Below are 22,870 nucleotides of genomic sequence, written 5' to 3'. Positions count from 1 at the left end.
TAGTACAATGCAGAAAGTACTCCTAAGCACTGAAGGAAAGTTTTCCCACAGGAGGAAAAACTGAGATACATTTATAAACAGTGCCATGCAATGTAACAGTTCATCAAATATCAAGTCACAGAATAGATCTTTCTAATAAAAGAGCAGCATTGCCCTTATATGTCTGTATGTCTGTCTTTCTTTTTTTCTTTCTTTTTGTGAGGGGAGGTTTGAAACAGTTACTCTGTATGGCCTTAGCTGTCCTGGACTTGCTTTGTAGAGCAGGCTGGCCTCGAACTCACAGAAATCCTCCTGCCTCTGTCTCCCAGAGTGCTGGGATTACACGCACACACCACCACACCCAGCTAGCTGCCTTTATATTTCTCATTAGTTTAAATGTTAAGAAAAACATATTTTACTAGAGTTGTATGATATTTGCTTTTTCTGTATTAGTAAAGGATTAGAAGTATGAAACTAATTTTACAAAAATATTAGAAAATTCCACTTCAAAAGGGTATTTCCAGCCTGGCAGGGGTGGCACACACCTTTAATCCCAGGAGGCAAAGGCAGGCAGATTTCTGGGAGTTCCTGGCCAGCCTAGTCTACAGAGTGAGTTCCAGGACAGCTAGAGCTGGTACACAGAAAAACTCTGTCTCAAAAGAAACAAAACAAAACAAAAAGAGTATTTCCTACAGCTATTAATTTAAGAGACACATTTTGCAAGGTACAAGTTGTTATGCCCACAATGATTCTAAATACGTAAAAGTGAGAAAATTGATAAAAATAAAATTACCTTGTAAAAGTATATGGACATGGACAGCACTAACAGTGAAGTTTGTTTTTTGTTGTTGTTGTTTGTTTTCGGAACAGGGTTTCTCTATGTAGCTGTGGCTGTCCTAGACCTCACTTTGTAGACCACGCTGGCCTTGACGATCTGCCTGCCTCTGCCTCCCTGAATACTGGGATTAAGGGGTGTACTAACACACCTGGCTGTTCTTTTGCATTTTTATAATTTTTATTTAGTATATATGAGAAAATGTTCCAAATTAATCATTATTTTAAATGTACAATATGAAAATTTTTTATTATTTTGAAATGTCAACGAAAATACTAGTGCATAAGACATATTTCTAATCATTCAAGTAAAACTGTTACCTGCTTTCAACTGTGGCTTAGACATACCAGGCTGAAGACATATATCTGTGTTCAGAGTTAAATTTAGTATCTCTGCATCCAATTCTTCTTTACTGAGTGACTTCACACCACTTATGATGCTTTTACTTCTTAAATTTCTATCATCCCTAAAGATGGGGTTTGGGAAAAAACATTTTAGAAGATCAAGTAGATATTTTTAGAAGATCAACTGTGTTTCAATTCAAACATACAAGATCTAGTCAAAGGTTGATTAATTATCAATATGAACACTAAAAATAGCTTTAAGTTTAGAAATGAACTTGATAAAAACATTTATAGGGGACTGGAGAGGTTGTTCAGTGGTTCAGAGTGTTTCTTGTTCGCTCACAATACCTGGCCTCTGCAGGTACCTGCACTCATGTGGACATACCCACACACAGACATATGCACATACGCATTATTAAAGATGACAAAAACAAAACTTTAAAAAATCAAAGTTTAGATTACTTGAAGCTTCTACAAACATCTCTTTTAGCACCTGTATAGCCCACAAATTTTATATGTTGTCTTTTTATTTTCTTTCAGTATTTGTGTGTGTGTGTGTATGTGTATGTGTGTGTGTGTGTGCGCACGCACGTGCTCACACAAGCATGTATCACACGCACAGTGTGCAGAGGCCAGAAGAGGCTGCCATATTCCCTGGAGCTCAAGTTTTAGGTAATTGTAAGCTGCCCGATGTTGGGTTAGAAACCAAACTCAGATCCTCTGAAAGAGCAGTACATGCTTTTTAACTGCTGAATTATCTTTCTAGCTCCTAAGCTTCACATTAAGAAACAAGAAAAAAAAAGGGGGGGGGGGTGAGGGGAAGCAAGACATGATAGCACTTTCTGGATGATGAAAAAGTTATATTGAGAGAAATATTAACTATGGCACTGTATCGATTTGATAATGCCTACAGTTAATATATTTGAACATTTCAATTTAAGTCCATTTTTTTTCCTCAAAATCAGACAACTATGCAAAAATAATCACACTAGATAGGGGATGAATAAATATTTATAAATAATAAATAAAATATATAAATTTATAAAATAGATTTTTTTTTTTTTTTTTAGAGAAATGTTGTTGTTTAATGCTAAAGCTTAGCACACTCCAGCACCAGGACTGGCATGGAGTCAAAGTAGCAGGGACAGCTGGGTGACCCCATGGAGCCTCACATGGCGAAGAGGATGAGGAAGGCGACCATCAAACAGAAGAGTTCCATGGCCTCAGACAGGGCAAAGCACAGAATGGCATAGGAGAAGAGCTGCTGCTTGAGAGACGGGTTCCTGGCATAGCCAACAATCAAGCTACCAACACTGTTCCAATGCCAGCCCCTGCTCTAGCCACACCAACTGTGGCAGCCCCAGCACTGATAAATTTGGCTGCTGTGTCAATGTCCCGGGAAATAATACTGGTCTGGAATTCCTGTCTGGCCACCTGGACAGAGGAGCTGCTGCAGGAAGGCTGTTTAGATGGGGCCTCTGGTCGACTCAGGAGGGAGGCAGACACAGGCCTGATTAGACCTCTGGTACGGGAGTGGAGCAGAACTGGAGAAACGAGCAGTGCCTTGGTGGTCTGCACTTTTTAATCCGCACTCCCACTCCCCTGCAGCCCCTGATCAGCCCACAGCACTTTCCCTGTTCCGAATGGCAGACTCTTAATAACTGTTGGAGCTACATCAGCATTTCATTCCTCTCTCCCTTCTAGAACTGGGTCTCATGGATACTGGGAGGTGCTCTGCCACTCAACTATATGCCCAGTCCCAGGAGTTTCTTCTTCACTCTGAATATTGTTGGGATTCTCCACAATAAATCTTTTTTAAAAATAATTAAGTACCATTTTAATTTTCAGAAGAATATAAGCAGCATTACTTCCAGCAATGGAAGTAGAAACCATGACGTTATTTAGAGTAGAAAAAGAAAAAAATGTGGCTTCTTTTTTTTTTGTTTGTTTTGTTTTGAAAATGTACCATAAAGATTTACTTCCTACACCCCAAACCTCAAGAGTTCTCAGAATCTGCAAACAACCCATCTAATGCCCTTCTCTTCTTGACCATTTTATTCGAGATAGAGGAAAGGCAACAAGGCAGGCAGATCTGCCCATGATGACCGAGGGAAGCCACCACGCTCTTTTTTTTTTTTTTTTTTTTTTTGAGATGGAGCTCTCGCTAGGTAACCCAACTGGCCTTCAACAGTGAGGCAATTTTCCTGAAAGTTTCCCGATTAGCAGAACTAGAAGAGCCCACTACCTCACTCATATTTTCGTTATCACTTGGGTGTTAAACTTTAAAGGGTTCTCCAAGGGAAATGACGTGATTCTAGAAGTTCCTGAACCTGAAAAAGAGATACTTGTTGCAAACATAGGGCGTAAACAAAGGGAGCAAGGACACATCTCTGGAATTGGCAGAGGGAACACCTGGAGGAAACCGAACTGAGCAAAGTCTCAAACAAACCAAAGGAACCCACAGAAAAACATGTTTTAATGTGGAATTGTGGCAGGGAGATACAGAGACCTAACAGAACAGGGTTACTGGAGTATGAGAGAGAGAGCAGGACATCCACAAGACTGCCCAGGGCTTTGGGAATGGAGAGGGTGGGACGCTTTTACTCACTTAAAGAATAGACTAGAAAAAGAGGCTAGCATTCTTTTTTTTAATGGTGATCGATTTCAATCAAATAAGTAGGTGAGTATATTAATCTGGAGCTCAGAAGAATCATACAGACTAGAGATGTTAAATGAAATTGTTAGCTGATTTAAAAAAGTAAATCTAAGTGAAATCTTAAAATAATGCATAGCAGTACATTCTGACTCCAGACCCATCCTTTCATAAGGAGTCTGCCTTCTCACTTACTTTCTCTTCAGTTTTTTAATACTTTATGTACAGAAGTGTGCTGTCTGCATGCCTTTCTGTTAACCACGTGCATGCTGTGCCTGCAGAGGCCAGATGTAGGTATGCATCTCCTCTAGTAGAGTTACAGATGATTGTAAGCTGTCATGTGGACGCTGGGAATTGAACCCAGGTCCTCGCTCTGCAAGATCACCCAGTGCTCTTAAGCACTGAGCCATCTCTCCAGCCCTACTTTGTCTTTAAATAAACTTTAGTTCTTAAACCTTCAAAAAAAAATTAATAGTACATTGAATTGAATAAACTTTTCTATTACTAACAGCAACAACAACTGATGATGTAACATTATCATCATCATTATCCAACAACAAACCAGATGCACCCTCATGATAGGAGGTATAAGCAGATGACTTACACAATACACATTATCATCACTTAAAGAAAAATCGTGTTGTGTGTGATAGCACACACCTTTATACCCACTACTCAGGGAACAGAGACAGGTGGATTGTTGCGAGTTTGATACCAGCAGGTTTTACATAGGAGTTCTAGGGCATCCAGGAGGTGCTGGCTCACACCTTTAATCCCAGCACTCAGGAGTCAGAGGCAGGTGGATCTCTTGAGTTCAAGTCCAGCCTGGTCTACAAAGTGAGTTCCAGAATGGCTAGGGCTACACAGATAAATCATGTCTCAAAATAAACAAGTTTATTAAAAATTATTAAAAATACAAAGTGAATAAATTGTAATTAATAAAATAAATAAATTTATTTTAAAAGTTCTCGGCCAACCAGGGCTACATGATTACATGAGTCCCTGTCTCCATTAAAAAAAAAAAAAAAAAAAAAAGACCATGTGCTAGGCACTACTCTAATTCCTTTCCATACACTATCTGATAAACCGTATAAGGCAGGTATTAATACTTGTGTTTATTATACACAAGAAAGGTAAGTTAGGAAACTAGAGAATCATACAGCTGACAACTGACAGACCTAGGATCTAGCCCAGGCAAATTAACTGCAGAAGAGGCACTCACAACACAGCAGAGCACAAGCAAACCCTCTTCTTGTATGGAAATAGATAACCACCTTCTTACCTCATACAACTAAAAACGTCTTTAAGACTTTGAACCAACGTTTCCCCTTCCTCTCTCAAAAGTGTTCTGAATACTATATAAAAATAAAAGTTCATTTATTTAGTATCTCATTTCTCTGCAATCATATATCATAAAGAAATAGATGAGTATGATTAGTGGTAGATTTAAAAGTTAAGTGTTTGATCCTTGAGTTGGTAAATATAATTCCTTTTTTTTTTTTTTTTCCTAGAGCTGAGGACCGAACCCAGGGCCCACTCTACCAGAGCTAACCTACCAACCCCAAATAGTTTATTTTATTTTATTTTATTTTATTTTATTTTATTTTATTTTATTTTATTTTATGTAAATTGGTGTAAAGACGTCAGATCACCTAGAACTGGAGCTACAGACAGTTATGAGCTGCCATGTGGGTGCTGGGAATTGAACCTGAGTCCTTTGGAAGAGCAGCCAGTGTTCTGAACCACTGAGCCATCCCTCCAGCCCCAGTAAATATAATTTCTAAAAATTCTTTGCCATAAGCTATTATTTTAATCACAATGACTATGAAACTCACGTGCACAGAATAACAAGAGAACACGGGAATAATTCCTGGTACTGAAGACAGCATTTTAATACTCGATCATCATTGTTCTCATCACTCAATGCATCTGCAAATATAGCAAAGGCAACTATCAATAAGTGTATTAAAATCTGGACATTATTTGAGCATGCTGACTCATGCCTGTTATTCCTGTTTTCAAGTGGCTGAGGCAGGAAGATTGCCCCAAATTCAAGACTAGCCTGGGCTAGAGTGAGACCCAGGAAATGAGAAGAAAAAGCTGGGGTGGAGACAGAACAGGCTGGGACAATAGTTCAGCTAGTAAGTGCCTGTTTCTTCAGGACAACTGGGGAAGATACCAAATGTCAACCTCTGGCTTTCTTATGCAGACACATATACCTGTGTGTGTGCAGAAAAATACACCCACACAGAATAAAACCTCCTATCACCTGATTAATCTAGACAATATCTACAAATCAAAACATGTAAGTTTTGAGGCAATGAAGCTACTCTGATGGTGGATACACGTCACTATGTATTTCTCCAAACACTACAATGTGAACTGGGTGTCAAGGATTTGTCAGTGTAGCTGCACTGACTGTAATACTTTTTATCTTTTTGGTTTTTTGAGACAGGATTTCTGCAGACTTGGCTATTCTGAAACTAACTATGTAGAACAGGTTGGCATCGAACTCACAGAGGTCTGCTTGCCTCTGCCTTCCAAATGCTAGGGTTAAAGGCATGAGCCATCACTAGTGACGAAAATATACTTATTTTGATGGACAGTATTGATTATAACAGATTATTATGAAAAAAAAGAGATAAGTATGCATGGGACTAGAAGCATATGAGAAATTTCCATTACTTCTGCTCAACTTTATTGTAAAGCTAAAACCTATCTAATCACCTGTTTTTAAAAATATATCTAACAGGCTAAAAACTCATTTAAGAAATGAAGATAGCAAAACAGTGTCTTCACAACTCTGAATCCAGACTTCACTTAAATTAGACTTTGCCTGGATTCAAAGAAATGAAATGTGATCAGAATGTTAAATATCTGACTAGAAAACGAAAGTTATGAATCTAGTCTCAATTCAGTCACTCAAATATTATATATAAAATACAATTGCAGCATGTTTGAAATTTTCTCAGTTTAAAAGGTCTGTAACTAAATTTATTGTGCCTGCTTTTCCTTAGCCTCTAAAACATTGCATTTAAAGAAGTGCAAGAAAAGAAACATATGCCTTTGGCAGAAAAAAACAAAAAGTGAGAAGGGAAGACAGAAAAAGAAAGAGGAGGAAGAAAAGGGTAAGGAGAGAGAAGGAAAGAAAGAAGGGGAGAGAAGAAGGAGGGAGAAGAAGCAATAGAATGGAAATGTAAATCATTATAAAAAAAAAAAAAGAAGGGGGAATCCAAAGTTCTATAGTATAGCCAAGTATGCATAAAACTATATAATCACGATCTGTGAAATACTAACATAGCCTAAGAAAGTATTAGGAAAAACAAAGCCAAAGATTCGCAAAATGAGCCACAAATTATTACAATACTCTTTTCATTTCACATATTAAGGGCAAATGGTTAATTTTTAAACCATTTCTTTCCAAAAATAAGCAAAAACCCAGATAAATCTTTATCGAAGCATAGCCAAGAACAATACTTACAAAGTTTTTGCGATGCCAGCTGTAATGGCTGACCCCACAGCTTTCTATCTTGATTTCTGAGGCTGTCGTTGATAAAATGAATTGCGGGTACAGCTTTATGCTGGACATGTTTCAGTAATTTTCCTGCTTTCATACGATCTAGCTCTTGCATAACCACCCAGGGAATTATCAACACAAGTGTCTCAAAGCCTAAAAAATAAAGAGATTTTTTTTTTTAGAACCCAACATGTATGGAGCTACTACATCAATTTCTGGAGAAGTCAAAGTTTTAGAGTCTATGGGCCATGGAGATGGCTTGGTAGACAAGTGTATTTGCTGTCAAGCCTGATGACTCACATGGTGGCAGGGGACAAACAAACTCCTACAAGTTGTCTGTAAGTTGTTCTCTACCACACATATCCTGTGGCATGCACATATGTGCACACACACAAATAAATAAATAAATAAAACCAATTTTAAAATACAGTGTCATTCCAAAGTATTTTAGATTTCTAGGTTATGCTATTAAGGATATCGTCTTAGAATTTTCAGATGATGGAATATAACTGTGAGAAAACCAACTCTACTAATATAAAGTATCAACAACTCAAAACAAACAAACAAAAAACCCAGAATCTGTGAATGTTTTATAATACCTGGTATTTCTGTCGTCTTCAAAATTTTAACAAATTTGAGATGATTCATCAGAATATTTGTGTCAATAACAATTAGAAGCTTTTTGTCTGAGGCAGTATTTGCTAGAGAAGAAGAGCAAAGTTACTGTTTCATGACACTTGATAATGAATTATGACTAAATTTGGATATCAAAGAAGTACAGAAAATTCATTTAACTGTAAAGCCTCTATGTCTTCTAAGCCTAATGGTATAAAAAATTCAATCATAGGATTCTCAAGCCATTAACTACCTGACCTATGACTTGCTGCCTCATAAATTTCAGCCACTCAAGGATTCTCTGGGCAGGATCAACAACCTTGTTTAAGCCAGAGCCTGTGCTGAAGGTTAAGGAGGACTTGTCCAGGTCAGAGAAGGTAAGGCCTGGCACAGCTGGAGCACAGGAGCAAACAGGTCAAGACTGGAGAACTACCCACAGAGTGTTCTTGGGAGTATTCTCATGGGAAGAAGTTCTTTAAATAAGACTACAAAACTCCTGTTAACAGTAACTCCTATTACTTCAGTTCTTAAGGGAAAAAACAGTAATTGTAAATTCCCAACCCAGTAAACTATCATAAATTGTCTGCGGTTATAATCACAAACTGATCTGCCCCAGCAGTAACTATGATTCTAAATCCTTCCTCCATACCTGGTAGTTATACACTCAAAAAGTATAAATTAATTTTATTATAACATCAATAAAACATCACTGAAAAACTAAATATGTAAAAAGGAAAATAAAATGAGTATTTTAAATAAGAATAAAACGTACCACAACACTTTTTACAGAGAATTCAAATCGGTATACTAATTTAGGTAATCTTATTTTTTTATTTATTTTGCAACAGGGAATATATTAGACTGTATAGAACAGGCTATCATGGAACTCTATGTGGTGCAAGACTGTCTCGAGCTCCTCAGCCTCCTGCTTCAGCCTCCCAAGTATTGAGACAACAGGCATGTACCACTACTTCCTGTACTTTGCATAATTGTTATTATCTGTTCCCAGTAGTAAAAATAACCAAAAAATTACTGTATTAACAAGGAAACCATGAAAATAATACCTTCAAGCAAACTGTCTTCTATTTGATCAGTGTTTTGCAGATTAAAAGAACTAAAAGTTATAATTAAGATCAAGAATAAAAAAGTGCATAACTTCATTAGTTATGAGAAAAAGAAAATGTCTAATGGTCTAGTAAGATAAGAGATACACCATGATTTTAACTGAGCACATTTTAACATTTTCATCTATACACTGTAAAAATTGAATGCTGGTACAACAATTCTTAGAAAAACACAGATCATAAAAATTAACAAATATACCAGCAGAAGAATGTACATCATCTTCTACCAAGTCAATTTCCATACTCATTAACTCTCCAGATGGTGGAACCACAGGTAAATCCACACTTTTTCCCACACGTGCAGCATGGAGCTCTTCTACTATCTGCATCTAAATTGTAAAAGACCCCAGTGAAGTATCTAGTTACTTACTGCAGATATTAAGAAAGCAATACATCACAAAAAGGCCTTACAGAAATAGAGCACAGAAAAACATATGGATTTATAACCACAGTTTTAAAGTTCGTTCCTTTCTGTAGTAGCCTCAGGCAAGCAAACTGTTTTACTACTTTACTACCTAATTTGCCCACTTATTAAGAATATCAAATTTATCTATTTTCTTTAGGATTTTTTGTTTTGTTTTCCTGAGACAGGGTTTCTCTGTATAGTCCTAGCTCTCTTGGAACTCACTTTATACATCAGGCAGGCCTCAAATTCACAGAGATGGACCTGTCTCTGCCTCCCGAATGCTAGGATTAGAGGCGTGTGCCTCCCTGTCTGGCGAGGATTCTTGTGTCATTAAAGTGAGCCGTGTGAAGTGCCTTCTACAAAACGTAGTGCACGGGCATTCTCATTTCAAAGTGCTTTAAAGAGTTGCCCTTCTCTACCGAGTGTGGCCTAAGACTACCGGAGCGCTGGAAGGCTTGCCTAGCATGTGTTAAGTCACTGAATCCAATCCCCGGCTCCACTAAAAAACAAAAGTGTGCTGTCAAGTATCCTTGAGATTTCTAATATTGCTTATCAACTATCAGAAACTAAACACTAAATCTTTTATTAATTGCATTACACTTTAAAAATTTCTCTTGTACTGGGAGAATACTGGTATGCATGCGCCTAAGCACGTTTACCCACACGCCATCTCAGGGGCTCTGAACTATAAAGCTTAAGATCCCTCTCATTTTAGAAGTAGCTCTCTGATGGTATTCTGATATACAATAATTAAACTATGGCTGGAGATGGTGGTTCACACTATAATTCCAGCACTCAGAAGGCTGAGGCTGGAAAATCATGAGGTAAAGGCCAATCATCTTTATATAAGAAGAATAAGGCCAGTTACACAGTAAGAACTGTCTCAGATTTAGACTTTCAAAAGAAAATGAGAATGTATTCTCTTTAAAGCAGACATGAACGGTCTTCTATCAAAGAGCACTGAACCGTTAGACAGGAAAATACAAGTAACTCTTATAAACAAAGGTTATCCACAATTGTTTAAAGAGAAAAATACACAATGTTAGTGTTTTAATTTACTCAGGCAACATAAAATTATACACAATAGTTTTATGAAGATAAATCATAGGATTCTAGGTAGAAAATAAAGCAATGGGTAAAAAGATGAAATATCGTGGACTTTCATTTTCACTGAATAACAATGTCATCTTACTGCTGAGTAGAAAAATAAAGAATGTGTTGGTGTCACACTGCATTTTGGCAACTCTAGGTATACACATGCAAAAGCATAACATTAAACTAATATAAAGTAACCTGTGGCCCATGAACATCACCCTCTGTTTAAAACAGATTAGCTTATTAAAAGCAAGGGTAAATGCAAGTAAATATAAAGACTTCTCCAAGTATTTTCCCCTGGTGCTACAGACAAGCACTCTACCAACACTACAGCCCTCATCCCTCCAAACAGTGTTTGATAACCTAATTACAACTTACAAACTGAACTTCCTAATAAGTCCAAGTATAAGATTTTTATAGAGTTTAAGTAGAGACATATTTTCATACTGCCAAGGTTTTTACAGACATTTTGTTAAAAGTAAGAACTGCTTAGCTAGGTACCCCTGTAACTCCAGCATTCAGGAGGCCAAGTAAGGAGGATCCAAGTTTGAGATCAGCCTGGGCTACATAGTGAGACCCTGTCCCACACCTTCACACAGCCCCAAAAAGGAAGAATGAAAGAACTTTGAATTTCTTTAAAATATAAAAGTAAATAAGCGCATCAGTAACCTCTTCATCTGTATCTTGGATATTCTCAGATGACACTGAAGAACACGGTGTTTCAAAACTCTGCAATGAGAAAGGGTTTTGAGTTAAGCTTTGTATGATGTATAACAGCATCTCTGGACTCAGGTGGCCAGCTACCAGAACTGGTACCCATCGTGTGTATGTGTGTAAATCAGAGGACAACTTGGGAGACTCAGTTCCCTCCTTCCACCATATGGGTCCCAGGGATCAAAACCATGTCATCAGGTTTAATGGCAAGTGCCTTCATTCACTGAGCCACCTTGCCAGCTGCCAACCACACTGACAAACAAAAATGTCTCCAGACATTAATAAACGCCCTTAGGGATAAGAGATCACCTCTAGAAGAGAAAAGCCCTGTGCTACCAAGTCATAAGATGTTGAGTCATACTCTTTAGGACTTTTATACTCATCAAAATACTCATGTTTCAATAACAGAATTATGTCACCCTAAGGAATATCCATCATAAAGATAAACAAGCAAGGTTTCAGTGGAAGAAAAATTTTATTCATAAATCGCTGAAGTGTTTCCCAGCCCTCTGGCTAACATCAAGTATAGAAGTCACTGAGCCATTTCTAAAAGTGACCTGCCAAAACAACCAGAGAAATCTAAGGACTGATACAGCTAAGGAGAAAAGGCAAAAACCAGAGAGCTGTATTCTACAGTGAGTGAGAGCATCAGAGGTCGGGTTTATCTTCTCTTCTAACAGAGACTGAAATATCTTTCAATAAACCTCAACTCTGAGCCAACACTTTAATATTTTATGACAAGATTTATAATTCCTTCTCTCTCTTACTTTAAATCTTATTAAAATTTCTCAAAGGTTTTCTTAAATGAAGAAGTGTCATGGAAACTAGACTGATCAGAACTGCTTGTAACTAGACATTCTAAGTACCCATGTTCTCTTCTTCAGGCCAATTCTACCCGCTGATCTCTGACCTTACCTCACTTCTCGAGAGGTCAATGAGTCTATCACCTAACAATGCAGGACATTAATGTTAACTGTCTTTGAAACTTCCTAAGCACATTACAAATGAAAACAGTAGCGGGCATTTAGCTGATATTGTACCTTACTATGCTTTATTAAATACACTGAGGATAAATTTTATCTATTAAAGTGACTCTAAATGGGAAAACATGACTATCTTGCTCCCCTGATTACTTCTCAGTGCCTCTCATAGTTCTATCTACAAGACACAAAACAAAACACTAGGCTTTCCTATTAGACACTATTAGTCACTGTTCTATTGGTAGAAAGCAGCACCATGACCAAGGCAACAATTATAAAAGGAAGCATTTAATTGGGGGCTTGCTTACAGTTTCACAGTGTTAGTCCATGATCATCATGGCAGACAGGCAGAGCATTGGAGCAGCAGCTGAGAGCTACATTCTATCCACAGGCAGCAGGCAGAAACACCCTGGGCCTGGCAAGGGCTTCAGAAATTTTAATGCCCACTCACAGCAAAAACAAGGGAACACCTCCTAAATCCTTGTAAATAGTTCATCAACTGAGGACTACACATGCAAATATGTGAGCCTATGGGAGGCATTCTCATTCAAACCACCAAGACATAAAATCATCTATTATCTGAACCCTGGATTTCCATCTAACACTTCTCTGTCTGTCTTGGCATGTCTCAGTCTCTTCTCTTCTGCTATGCAGAACATGCTAGCTTTCAATCTGTGACAATCCTCTGGCTCAGCCTCCAGAGTACAAGGATTATATAGGCATGCCACAGATTCTCTCTGTGTTTTGTTTTGTTGTTAGGACAAAGTATAGTGTAGTTCAGTACAGGCTGTTTTTGAATTCACTATATTACTGAAGGAGCTTACATTCCTGGATTTCCTGCCTCCACCTCCCAGGGGCATGCTCCTACAGTTGTAATGACCCAAAGTTCCAAAAAAGTTTTCTTAAAGGTAAATAATTTTATTCACCATAGAAAAGGTCAGAGAAAGGTTCTTAAAGTGGTCCACAAATGTCAACTTATTATGTAATTTAGTGGCAGAAGAAAGGCTTCAAGATTAGTACATAAAAGAAGCCCTCACAGAAACACTGGAATACACCTCCACCAGGGTTACATATAAGATCAACACATGCACAAGAAAAGCCTGCGACATACAAACATGGGAAAAGGTGAGCACCACAAATATATGGGTAGAGACTTAAGATGGGATATGCGATGCCTGAAGCTGTATGCAGAACCACAAGTAACAGATCAACCACAGAAAAGTCCACTGCTAAAATAAGCCAGAAAGTAAACACTGAAGTAACATAAAACTGCAACTCCTTGTGCAGTAGGTAGGAAGCTGAGTTACTAAAGATCCTCTCTGCCCTGGCTGGCTTCCTCCCATTGAAAGCGTATCTTCTCCTAATCAACTGCCACTGCCTGAAATGGTACCCTTTCTGAATAAATTCTCTCTTTGATTCCTACTACCTACATGTCTTCGCACAGTTCTCTGTCCAGAGCACAAGAACCTGGGTGCTGTCCTAAGACTCCAAAACCAGGTGGCATCAGCGTCACCCTAAGGAGGCCGGGATGAAAAGAGTAAGACAAGACACGGGTACATTTCTACATGTCTAAATTTAAACCTCTGTGATTAGCATCCTAACAGAAGCAACTAAAACCTGAGTATTTTAAATATTTTTACTAAAGCCAAACCTCTTCATTTTATACATTACCTGGATACAGTTTTCCTTAGAATCTGAACCATTCATTTCTTGGTGCTCGCAATGGTATTTTCTTTTCCCCTCACAAACAGTCTGCTTATGTGCTGAACCTGGAAACAAGTTCTCAGTTCTGTGCGTGGCCGGACTTAATGACATCTGGGAACTGTGCAAGCGTTCCTTGATCTCCTGCTTAATCTTTGACTTACTAGAGTCCACACTAAAGATGTTTTCTTCCACAGGCTTCTGGAGGGTGCTAGAGGACTTTTTTGGAATTTTGAAGCTGATCTTCTTTCTTCCAGATTCAAATGGTTCCTTGATATTGCTGAAATTATAATTCTGAGGAAGTTGATTTTTCTTGCACTTCTCCAATTCTTCAGAACTGTCTTTAAGCTTTGTGTTCTTTTCTTTCAGTTCTTTCATCTTCTTCTGAAGAAGTGAATGTGACCAATTCTTGTCCTTTGTCTGGCCTTCAGGTTTAGATTTCACACCTTTGGTAATTTTAATGTTGCTATGTTTTTTTATTTCATAATCGGGCTTACTTCCAGTATTCGTCAATTTACTATCGTTAAGTTTAGTATCTTCAATTTCATTTGATGTACAACTCTGTGAAGTAATTTGATTATTATTTGAACACGATGCTACATGGGTTGAGGAACTGAATTTTGGTCTCTTTCTAGGCTTGTCAACTTCTACATTCAATCTATAAAGCAGCATAGATACTTAGGTTAGCTATGTTTGTTATTCAAACTGTTGCATTGTGTCATTATGTTACAAGTTAACTGGGCTAGGTCTAAACTTCTTAAAAATGTCAGAAACAGGGCTAGAGAGTTGGCTCAGTGCTTAAGAGTTCACACTGCATGGGCTGGAGATGGCTTAGAGGTTAAGAGCACTGGCTCCTCTTCCAAAGGTCCTGAATTCAATTCCCAGCAACCACATAGTGGCGTACAACCATCTATAATACGATCTGGTGCCCTCTTCTGGCATGCAAGTGTACATGCAGACAGAACACTGTATACATAATAAATAAATAAATAAATAAATCTTTTAAAAAAAGGAAAAAAAAATAATTCATACTACTCACATAGAGGGCTTGAGTTTCATTCCCAGCACCCAAACTGGGTAGCTCATAACTGTATGCTTTTTATATTTATGCTGATTATTAACAAGAAATTTCCTAACTATAAAATTCTTTGAAATGCTTATCCAAAGAATGAAAAAATAAAAAATAAAAAAAAACAAACCTAATTTCCTTGTCTCTACCATCATTCTTCATATTTTTAGTTGTAATCACGATGGTAAATTAACACAATTTTAGAGTCATACCTATAATTTGGTAAATTACATATTTTCTCACAGGTACTATATAATCTATACATAATTTCTAAATTAGATTCAACAAGCTCTTTACTCATACATATAATAAAATTATATATCTCAAAACTCTGTATAAAAACCAAGTCCCAAGAGTTAATAACAATCTATACTGTATCTGAGTATATTATAAAACAGTTTTGGTGGATTTTTATTTCACTCAACTCTTTCTTAAACTTCTGGTAATCTACCAGAAATATTTGCATGCAAACAGTACTCATCAAAGTAAATAAAGTGTTTTCCAAATTTACATATTTAGTCTTGGGCCAGCAAGGTGGCTCAGTGGGTGAGTGTACCTGCCACCACCAAGACTGACAACTTGAGTTCAATGCCTGGAATTCCCAGTGGAAAAAAACCAACTCCTGCAAGTTGTTCTCTGACCTCCACATACCAAGAACACATACATGCATACATGCTCCCAACATAAAATGAATACATATAAAAGTAATTAAATAAATATTTAGTCCTGATGTTTATCATGGTGATTTCAAGATTTAACCTAGGCTACATGGCAAGCTCCAGGACAGCCTGATCTACATACATAGCTACACTTTGTCCCTAAATCCCAAGGGTGGGGATATAGCCCAATAATAAGAGTGATTGCTTAGCACACACAAGACACTGGGGGTTCAATCCCCAGTAATAATAATAATTAAAAAATTGTTTTTAGTCTCACTAATTCTGAGCCAAAACTGTATAAAGATGTCGAGAAAAAAAAAAGAGAGAGAATTTACCTTTTCAGACCTTGTTTTCTCTCTGTATTATAATATAGAATGTCTGTATCATCTGGTTTCTGAAATTAAAAAAAAAACATAGAAAATATAATTGTGTACTGTTTTTACAGTTACAGGGAAGAAGAATAAGAAATATCTGTGTTTATAAAAATGTGTCTACCATAAAAATTCACTTAATCTTTCTAATCATCTTGGGGCAGATATTATCACATTTATTACTGAGAAAGCACCCAAGCTTACAGAGTTTGAGATCATTCTGATCATCACAGTGGAAGTTAGTGGCACTGTCATGATCTAAAACATGTCTGTCTAACTCAATTCCACCATCCTATCTACGTAATCAGAGGACCCAGATACAAAAAGATAAAGATATAAAGGACATGTACAAATAGCTTAATTATTTTTAATTTTTTTTACAACTTATTCATTTTATATCCCAACTGAAGTCCTCTCCCTCATCTCCTCCCAGTCCCACCCTCCCTTCTTTTCCCCCCTAACCTCTTCCCCTAATCCACTGAAAGAGGGTGTTCTCCTCTGCCATCTACCCATAGCTTATCACGTCTGATCAGGACTGCCTGAATCCTCTTCCTCTGTGGCCTGGCAAGACCACATCACCAGGGGCAAGTAAAAAACAGGTAACCAGGGCATGGAGAGAGAGCTCAGTGGTTAAGAGCGCTGACTGCTTGTTATTCCAGAGGACCCAGGTTCAATTCCCAGCACCCACATGGAAGCTCACAACTGTCTGTAACTGCATTCCAGGGGATTCAACACCCTCACATAGACATGCACACAGTCAAAACACCAATGTACATTAAATAAATTAAAAACAAAAAAGAGCAGGCAACAGAGTTCATTGCAAAGGCAGCTCCTGCTCCCCTTACTTAGGAACACATATAAAGACTGAGCTTCCTAAGGGCTATATCTGAGCAGTAGGTCTAGGTCCTCTCCATGCATGGTTCTTGGTTGGTACATCAGTCTCTGCAGGACTCCCTGGGCTCAGGTTTTTTAGTTTTGTTGGTCTCCTTGTGGGGCTCCTATCCTTCTATCTCCCCCTGCCCCTTCTTCCATAAGACTCCCTGTGCTCTGCCCAAAGTTTGGCCGTGAGTCTTATAAATAGCCTAATTAAAAGGATATAACTAAATGTCAAAGTAGAGTAACAGTCAGTATATGCTAAGCGTTCAAAACATCCACCATCAAAAGATGAAAGATACTCGTGGGAAAAGATTAGCAGAAGATATGAGAAAGGCAAAAAACAGTAAATGATATGAATTCAGCAGAAAGAAAAAAAAGATTAATTAGCCCCGCTGGAGGGAGAGGAAGTCTGTCAAGAAACAAAGGACAGGTGATAAATTACTTAGTTAAGAATGGACCAAATTTAATTTAGCAGAGGACAAATAAGAACACTGGGACTGGCAGTGTGCACACACATGTGTAAGGCCTTGGGTTTGATCCCCAGCACTAAGACTGATATAAAAACAATAAACTGAAACAAACTTAATCACAACCATGTGCCACATATTTTTCAATAACAGACCACACATGTAACAGTGACTCCATGATAAAACTGGAAAAGAATGCATAGCTGCAAAGTCATGAGAAAAGCAGAACACAACTCCCAAGAAAATGGTAAGTGAAGGATACTGCAGAAGCCTTTGCAGACCTCAATATGCTACATAAAATCTTTAAAACAGCCCACAATACCAAAGGTTTCCATTACTAGAGAATGTTCATGCTGCAAGCAATGAAAAAATTATAGAAAAATACAGAAAGAAAATTTCTATCACAAGTCCTCTAACTGTACATTAAAACTTTGCTATGTCTAAGTGTACTGAGTGTCACAAGCCAACTACTTGAAAGAGTAAAACAGAAAGACTAATTAATCCAAGAATTCAAGACCAGCCTCAGAAATATAGTAAGAGTCAATCTCTTAAGGGGAAAAAGAAAAAACAAACAAACAAACAAACAACAACAGAACACTTTTAAACCCTTAAAAAAAAGCGCAGGAGAGATGACTCAGAGATTAAGAGCACTCGTTATTCTTCCAAAGGTCCTGAGTTCAATTCCCAGCAACCACATGGTATCTAATAACCATCTATAATGAGATCTGGTGCCCTCTTCTGGCATGCAAGCACACAAGCAGGCAGAACACTGTACATAATATATTTTAAAAACTTCCATCAACCCCTTCTTCCATAAGACTCCCTGCACTCTGCCCAAAGCTTGGCTATGAGTCTCAGTATCTGCTTCAATATCCTGCAGGGTAGAGTCTTTTAGAAGCCCTCTGTGGTAGGCTTCTGTCCTGTTCCCGGTTTTCTCCCTCTTCCGATGTCTATCCCATTTTCCCTACTGAATGAGGATTAAGCATATTACCCATGGACCTCCATCTTGCTTAGCTTCTTTAGGTGTACAGATTTTAGTATGTTTATCCTATATTATATGTCTAATATCCACGTATAAGTGAGCATACACCATGTGTGTCTTTCTGCTTCTGGAGTAACTCACTCAGAATGATCTTTTTTAGTTCCCACCATTTGCCTGCAAATTTCATGATTTCCTTGTTTTTAATTGCTGAGTAGTATTCCATTGTGTAAATGTAAGCTCCACAAGAAGAGCAACAGAACCAAAAAACTCTGGGCACAGAGGTCTTTTCTGAGACTGATACTCCAACCAAAAGCCATGCCTGGAGATAATCTAAAACCCCTCCACAGATGTAGCCCATGGCAGCTCAATCTCCAAGTGTATGGGGGGGGGGGGGACATCCTTACCAGGACACAGAGGAAGACAATGGAGCCAGTCCTGATAAAACCTGATAGGCTAGGGTCAGATGGAAGGGGAGGAGGACCTCCCCTATCAGTTGACTGGGGGAGGGGCAAGGGAGAAGAGGGAGGGAGAGTGGGATTGGGCCAGGGATGAGGGTGGGGGCTATAGCTGGGATACAAAATAAATAAGCTGTAATTAATAAAAATAAATAAAAATAAAAAGGGGAAAAAAGACTTAAGAAAAATAATTTCATTGAGTTATGGTATCTAAACACTTAAGAGTTTTCTCTTCTGGGTTGAAGCTAGTTTAACACAGTGTACTGAACTAGTAGAACCTACTGAGATTTCTCCCTCCTTCTTGTCCTAAGAATGCCATTCAGGATTAAAAACGAACAGAAAAAGCACAAAATAAAGCCTGACTTAATCATTATAAATTGACATTCTCATTCAAAAATGAGCTCTAAGAACCCTAAGAGACACAAACTTTAATAAGAAGGAAGACTCAATCAAGAGGAGGATTCAAGAAGTCAGAAGCCTTGCGTGCTTCTGAAGTGGAGGTGAGCTGAGTACAGTCAGATAAGAATGCTGTGAGACAGCACTGCCACAGTGGGATTCAGTCTAAAGGACAAAACCCCGTATCTCATTTTCAATGGATCTTGAACTCAAAAGGCTGAAGACAATGTTGTCTGAAGTACCTTCTATTTTACCAAAGAGGTGAGTCTTAAGTAAATAAATTCTTGCCTCCATAAAGGTTAAGATCTAATGAAGAAATATATAAATATTCTAATATGTTTAGCATGTCAGATGATACTACAGATGAAATAAAATAGAAAAGGTAGAGAAGAAAGATGAAGAGCTGTTAAGCAGAAAGATTAAAAAAAATTCCACTGATAAGCTGACAACTGAATGAGGAGACCTTAGTGAAGAAACAAGGGCTAGAAATGTATCTCAGTGGACTGCTTGTCTAGCATGCATAGGCCCTGTGTGCAATCTCTAGCACCACATACACTAGGCACAGTGGTCCACACTTGTAACCCAAACATTCCAGAAAGTAACGGTAAAGTGAGTCTGTAGAGTAGATGGCCTTCCCAGTCCTAGAAGGGGCTTTTAACATGGAAAACCTCAAGAAAGTACAGAAAAGAGAAGTGACATAATCTGACATACTGTAATAGGACCATATTGACCACTATGTCATAAATATACCATGAGGTAGCAAAGGCAGAGACAGGGAGAAGAATTTAGAAACCAGAGAAATAACTAAGGAAAAGAAGTTCTCTGCTTAGATCACAATAACAGCAAGAAAGGAAGTACTGAGACTCTGAATATGTCAAAAAGAGAAAACTGACAGAAACTGATTACAGACTGGCTGCAGGTTCGGGCTAACTACCAAGTTTTGTCCTAAGCCAAAAGAATGGACGCAATTTACTAAATTAGAAAAACTGAGCTTGGGTACTTGAAAGGTTAACAAAATGAATAAGAAAACTGGAAGCAGTGGCACACTCCTTTAATCTCAGCACTTCAGAAGCTACTACAGCCTAGTCTACATGGTGAGATCCAGGCCAGCCAGGGCTACATAGAGAGATATCCTGTCTCAAAAAAAAAAAAAAAAAAAAAAAGAAAGGAAAAGAAAAGAAAGGAAGGAAGGAAGGGAAGGAGGGAGGGGAGGAAGAAGAAAAGAAGAAATGATTCTGAGCTGTGTGTAGTGCTGCAGACCTGTAACCCTGGCTCTTAGGACGACTAAGACAGTCTAAGGTATGCTACAGTAACAATGCCTTGAAGATCCTGCTTCAAGAAAAAAACAAATACATATGGAGGAACCAGCACAATAAATCTGAGAAACAGTCACCAAGAGATAAGGAAAACTACCAAAGTGAAGTATCTCAGAAGTCAAGTCTGGAAAGTGTCTCAAAGAAAGGGCACAATCAACTACAGCAAACACAGCTGGGATGTCAAGGCAGACTGCTCTTCAGTTAACTGATCGAGTCAGCAACACAAGAACAATCACCAGCTTGAAGAAAGCACATCCAGAGGAGTAATGGCAAGAAAGCTACGCGCTAAGCCTCAATTTCTTATCTGTGATTTAAATAATACACTATCACCTCACAGATCTACAATAATTTTTTATATCACACTACAAAATTAAGGTGCTTTGTTTTCATTACACAATTTTTTTAAAAAAAAGGTTAAGTCAGCAAATTAAAATTCTTACTTTATCAAAAGTTGAAGCGGTGGTCCGTTTTTTCTGATATTCTTTCCCACAGGATTCTTTGGTAGACATCTTGAAAAACTAAAAAAACATTCAAAGAACTTTTTTTTTACCACAATAAAAAGTATATCACAAGCCAGTCTTCATTTAAAGTTTTACAAAATAATTTTCATTTTCTTGCCACATCCAGCACAGCAAAAGCTAAAACTTGGAGTTCCTAGGAAAGAGCAATGACCTCAAGAGACTCACAGGGACTCTGAGTTTCCTTCACTAAGCAAAGAGAAGTTAATTTTACAGGGAGTGCCCTGCTATCTAGAGCTGTAGAGCTGTAGGGCTCAGGGATTCCAAAAGACATACTTCCCCCCCAAAACACACATAAGGGCATTTTCCTTCTGGCTATCAGATTGCCCTACAGTTTTCCAAAGACACCTGAACTCCAAGGGAAGGATTATCTGAATCACAAACTGCCCTTGAATCTAGGTTCTCCCTTGATGGAAGCTTGAAAAGCTCTCTGCAAAACAACAATTTCTAATTATCCTCAAGATACAGTTCTCTCACTGTTTCTCAATACTTAGTTGCATTCTCTTGCCTAAAGATCTGCTTCTTCAGCTTCATCAGTCAACTTTTCAGGAATGGTCCTCAAGACACTCTGCCTTCACCCTTAAGCATCTGATCACCATTTCTGGCTGCCTAAAAGACTGTTTATTTTGCCCTATCAACACCTGGAAACAGATTAATTCTTCACTTCTCAGCAAACTGTCACTCACTGTATGATACTTCAAAGAAACTGCATATATTTTTCTAAGCCCCAGTTTCATCTTATGTAAAACAGGGACAACTTATCCTAGAACATTTTTTTAAGGAGCCAAAGAGCACAATAGATATGAAAACTACTTTGAGACTGGTGAGATGGTTCAGTTGGTTGTCTTCTGGAGATGGACCTAAAGGTGCTTCTCGTCATGTTAAAAACATCTGTTTAATGTGTATATCTGACCCAAAGCCATAGCCTTTACTATAGTATTCTTAATATCTGCCATTTCTGGGGTAGACTTTGACACAGGAATATCTTAAACCTATTCCTTCTAGTTACTTTATAAAGAAAAATCCAAGCATCCAGGGTTTAGCACTAAAGCCAGTAAGGTATTTCTGCCTAACTTTCCAGTGTGAACATGAAGCTGGGGGCTAAAAGTAGATGCTGAGTGTATGAAAAATGGCCAAGCTCCATTTGTGGCTGATTATCAACAGCTATGCCCACAGAAGAAATGTTACCATGGACACATTTAAGTTGTTTATAAAGGTTATAAAACAAACAGCTAACTGATACTCATTCAGTGGGATGCAGTTTTATCTGTTACTCTCAAAATGTTATATTCGATTTACTGATGTTACTTTTCTGAGTTTTTTTTTTTTTTAATATATTTCCTTTTGTGTGCCAAAAAAAAAAAAAAAAAATTCATATGAGTTTCAGGATGTGACCTGGATCTGGCATAGCGCAAAAGGATCGCAGATGAGATTTTCCCTGGTCTTTGCCATTTAATAGACAAATTTTAACTTCTGTCTCCAGTCTGAATTTGTCTCAGGAGATTTTCACCTGTTTGACTCTGTTCCGGGATCAGCTATGGACTGTAAGCTGAAATCTGGACTTCCTGGAAACTGACATGATTGCTTCCTGCCTCTTCGGGTGGATCAACTAACTAGATGCTTGGGATTGCCCCACTGCCCAGCCTTTGACTGGCATTTCAGCCTCCCTAGCCCCTGATGCCAACGGTCCAATTGTCAGCACTGAAGAAGCTCCAGAAGATGGATCTCCGGCCCCAAATCCCAAATTGGCTTAGAAATACTAAATATGATTAATTTCTCCTAAGATAATTCTGAAGCA

At 38.1% G+C, this 22,870-nt stretch overlaps 1 protein-coding gene and 1 pseudogene across 2 annotated transcripts in view; both read right to left on the bottom strand.

Annotated features, from left to right (window-relative positions):
- Swt1 (SWT1 RNA endoribonuclease homolog) overlaps positions 1-22,870 on the bottom strand; it is a 68,524-nt gene that overhangs the window by 39,281 nt on the left and 6,373 nt on the right. For both annotated transcript variants that reach the window (XM_055624639.1, XM_055624640.1), the window contains 9 exons: positions 20,995-21,072; positions 16,027-16,085; positions 13,934-14,621; positions 11,238-11,297; positions 9,267-9,396; positions 7,928-8,029; positions 7,293-7,481; positions 5,647-5,740; positions 1,135-1,280 (listed from right to left, as the gene is read on the bottom strand). In XM_055624639.1, the coding sequence (XP_055480614.1) occupies positions 1,135-1,280; positions 5,647-5,740; positions 7,293-7,481; positions 7,928-8,029; positions 9,267-9,396; positions 11,238-11,297; positions 13,934-14,621; positions 16,027-16,085; positions 20,995-21,072 (1,546 nt within the window). The remainder of the gene's footprint in view (positions 1-1,134; positions 1,281-5,646; positions 5,741-7,292; positions 7,482-7,927; positions 8,030-9,266; positions 9,397-11,237; positions 11,298-13,933; positions 14,622-16,026; positions 16,086-20,994; positions 21,073-22,870) is intronic.
- Positions 2,218-3,051, bottom strand: LOC129689237 (ATP synthase F(0) complex subunit C1, mitochondrial-like; annotated as a pseudogene).

This window comes from Psammomys obesus, unplaced genomic scaffold (assembly GCF_907164565.1).
Source record: "Psammomys obesus unplaced genomic scaffold, mPsaObe1.curated_primary_1811, whole genome shotgun sequence".
In the NCBI taxonomy this organism is placed as follows: Eukaryota; Metazoa; Chordata; class Mammalia; order Rodentia; family Muridae; genus Psammomys; species Psammomys obesus.
This window is presented reverse-complemented; position numbering and strand designations above follow the sequence as displayed.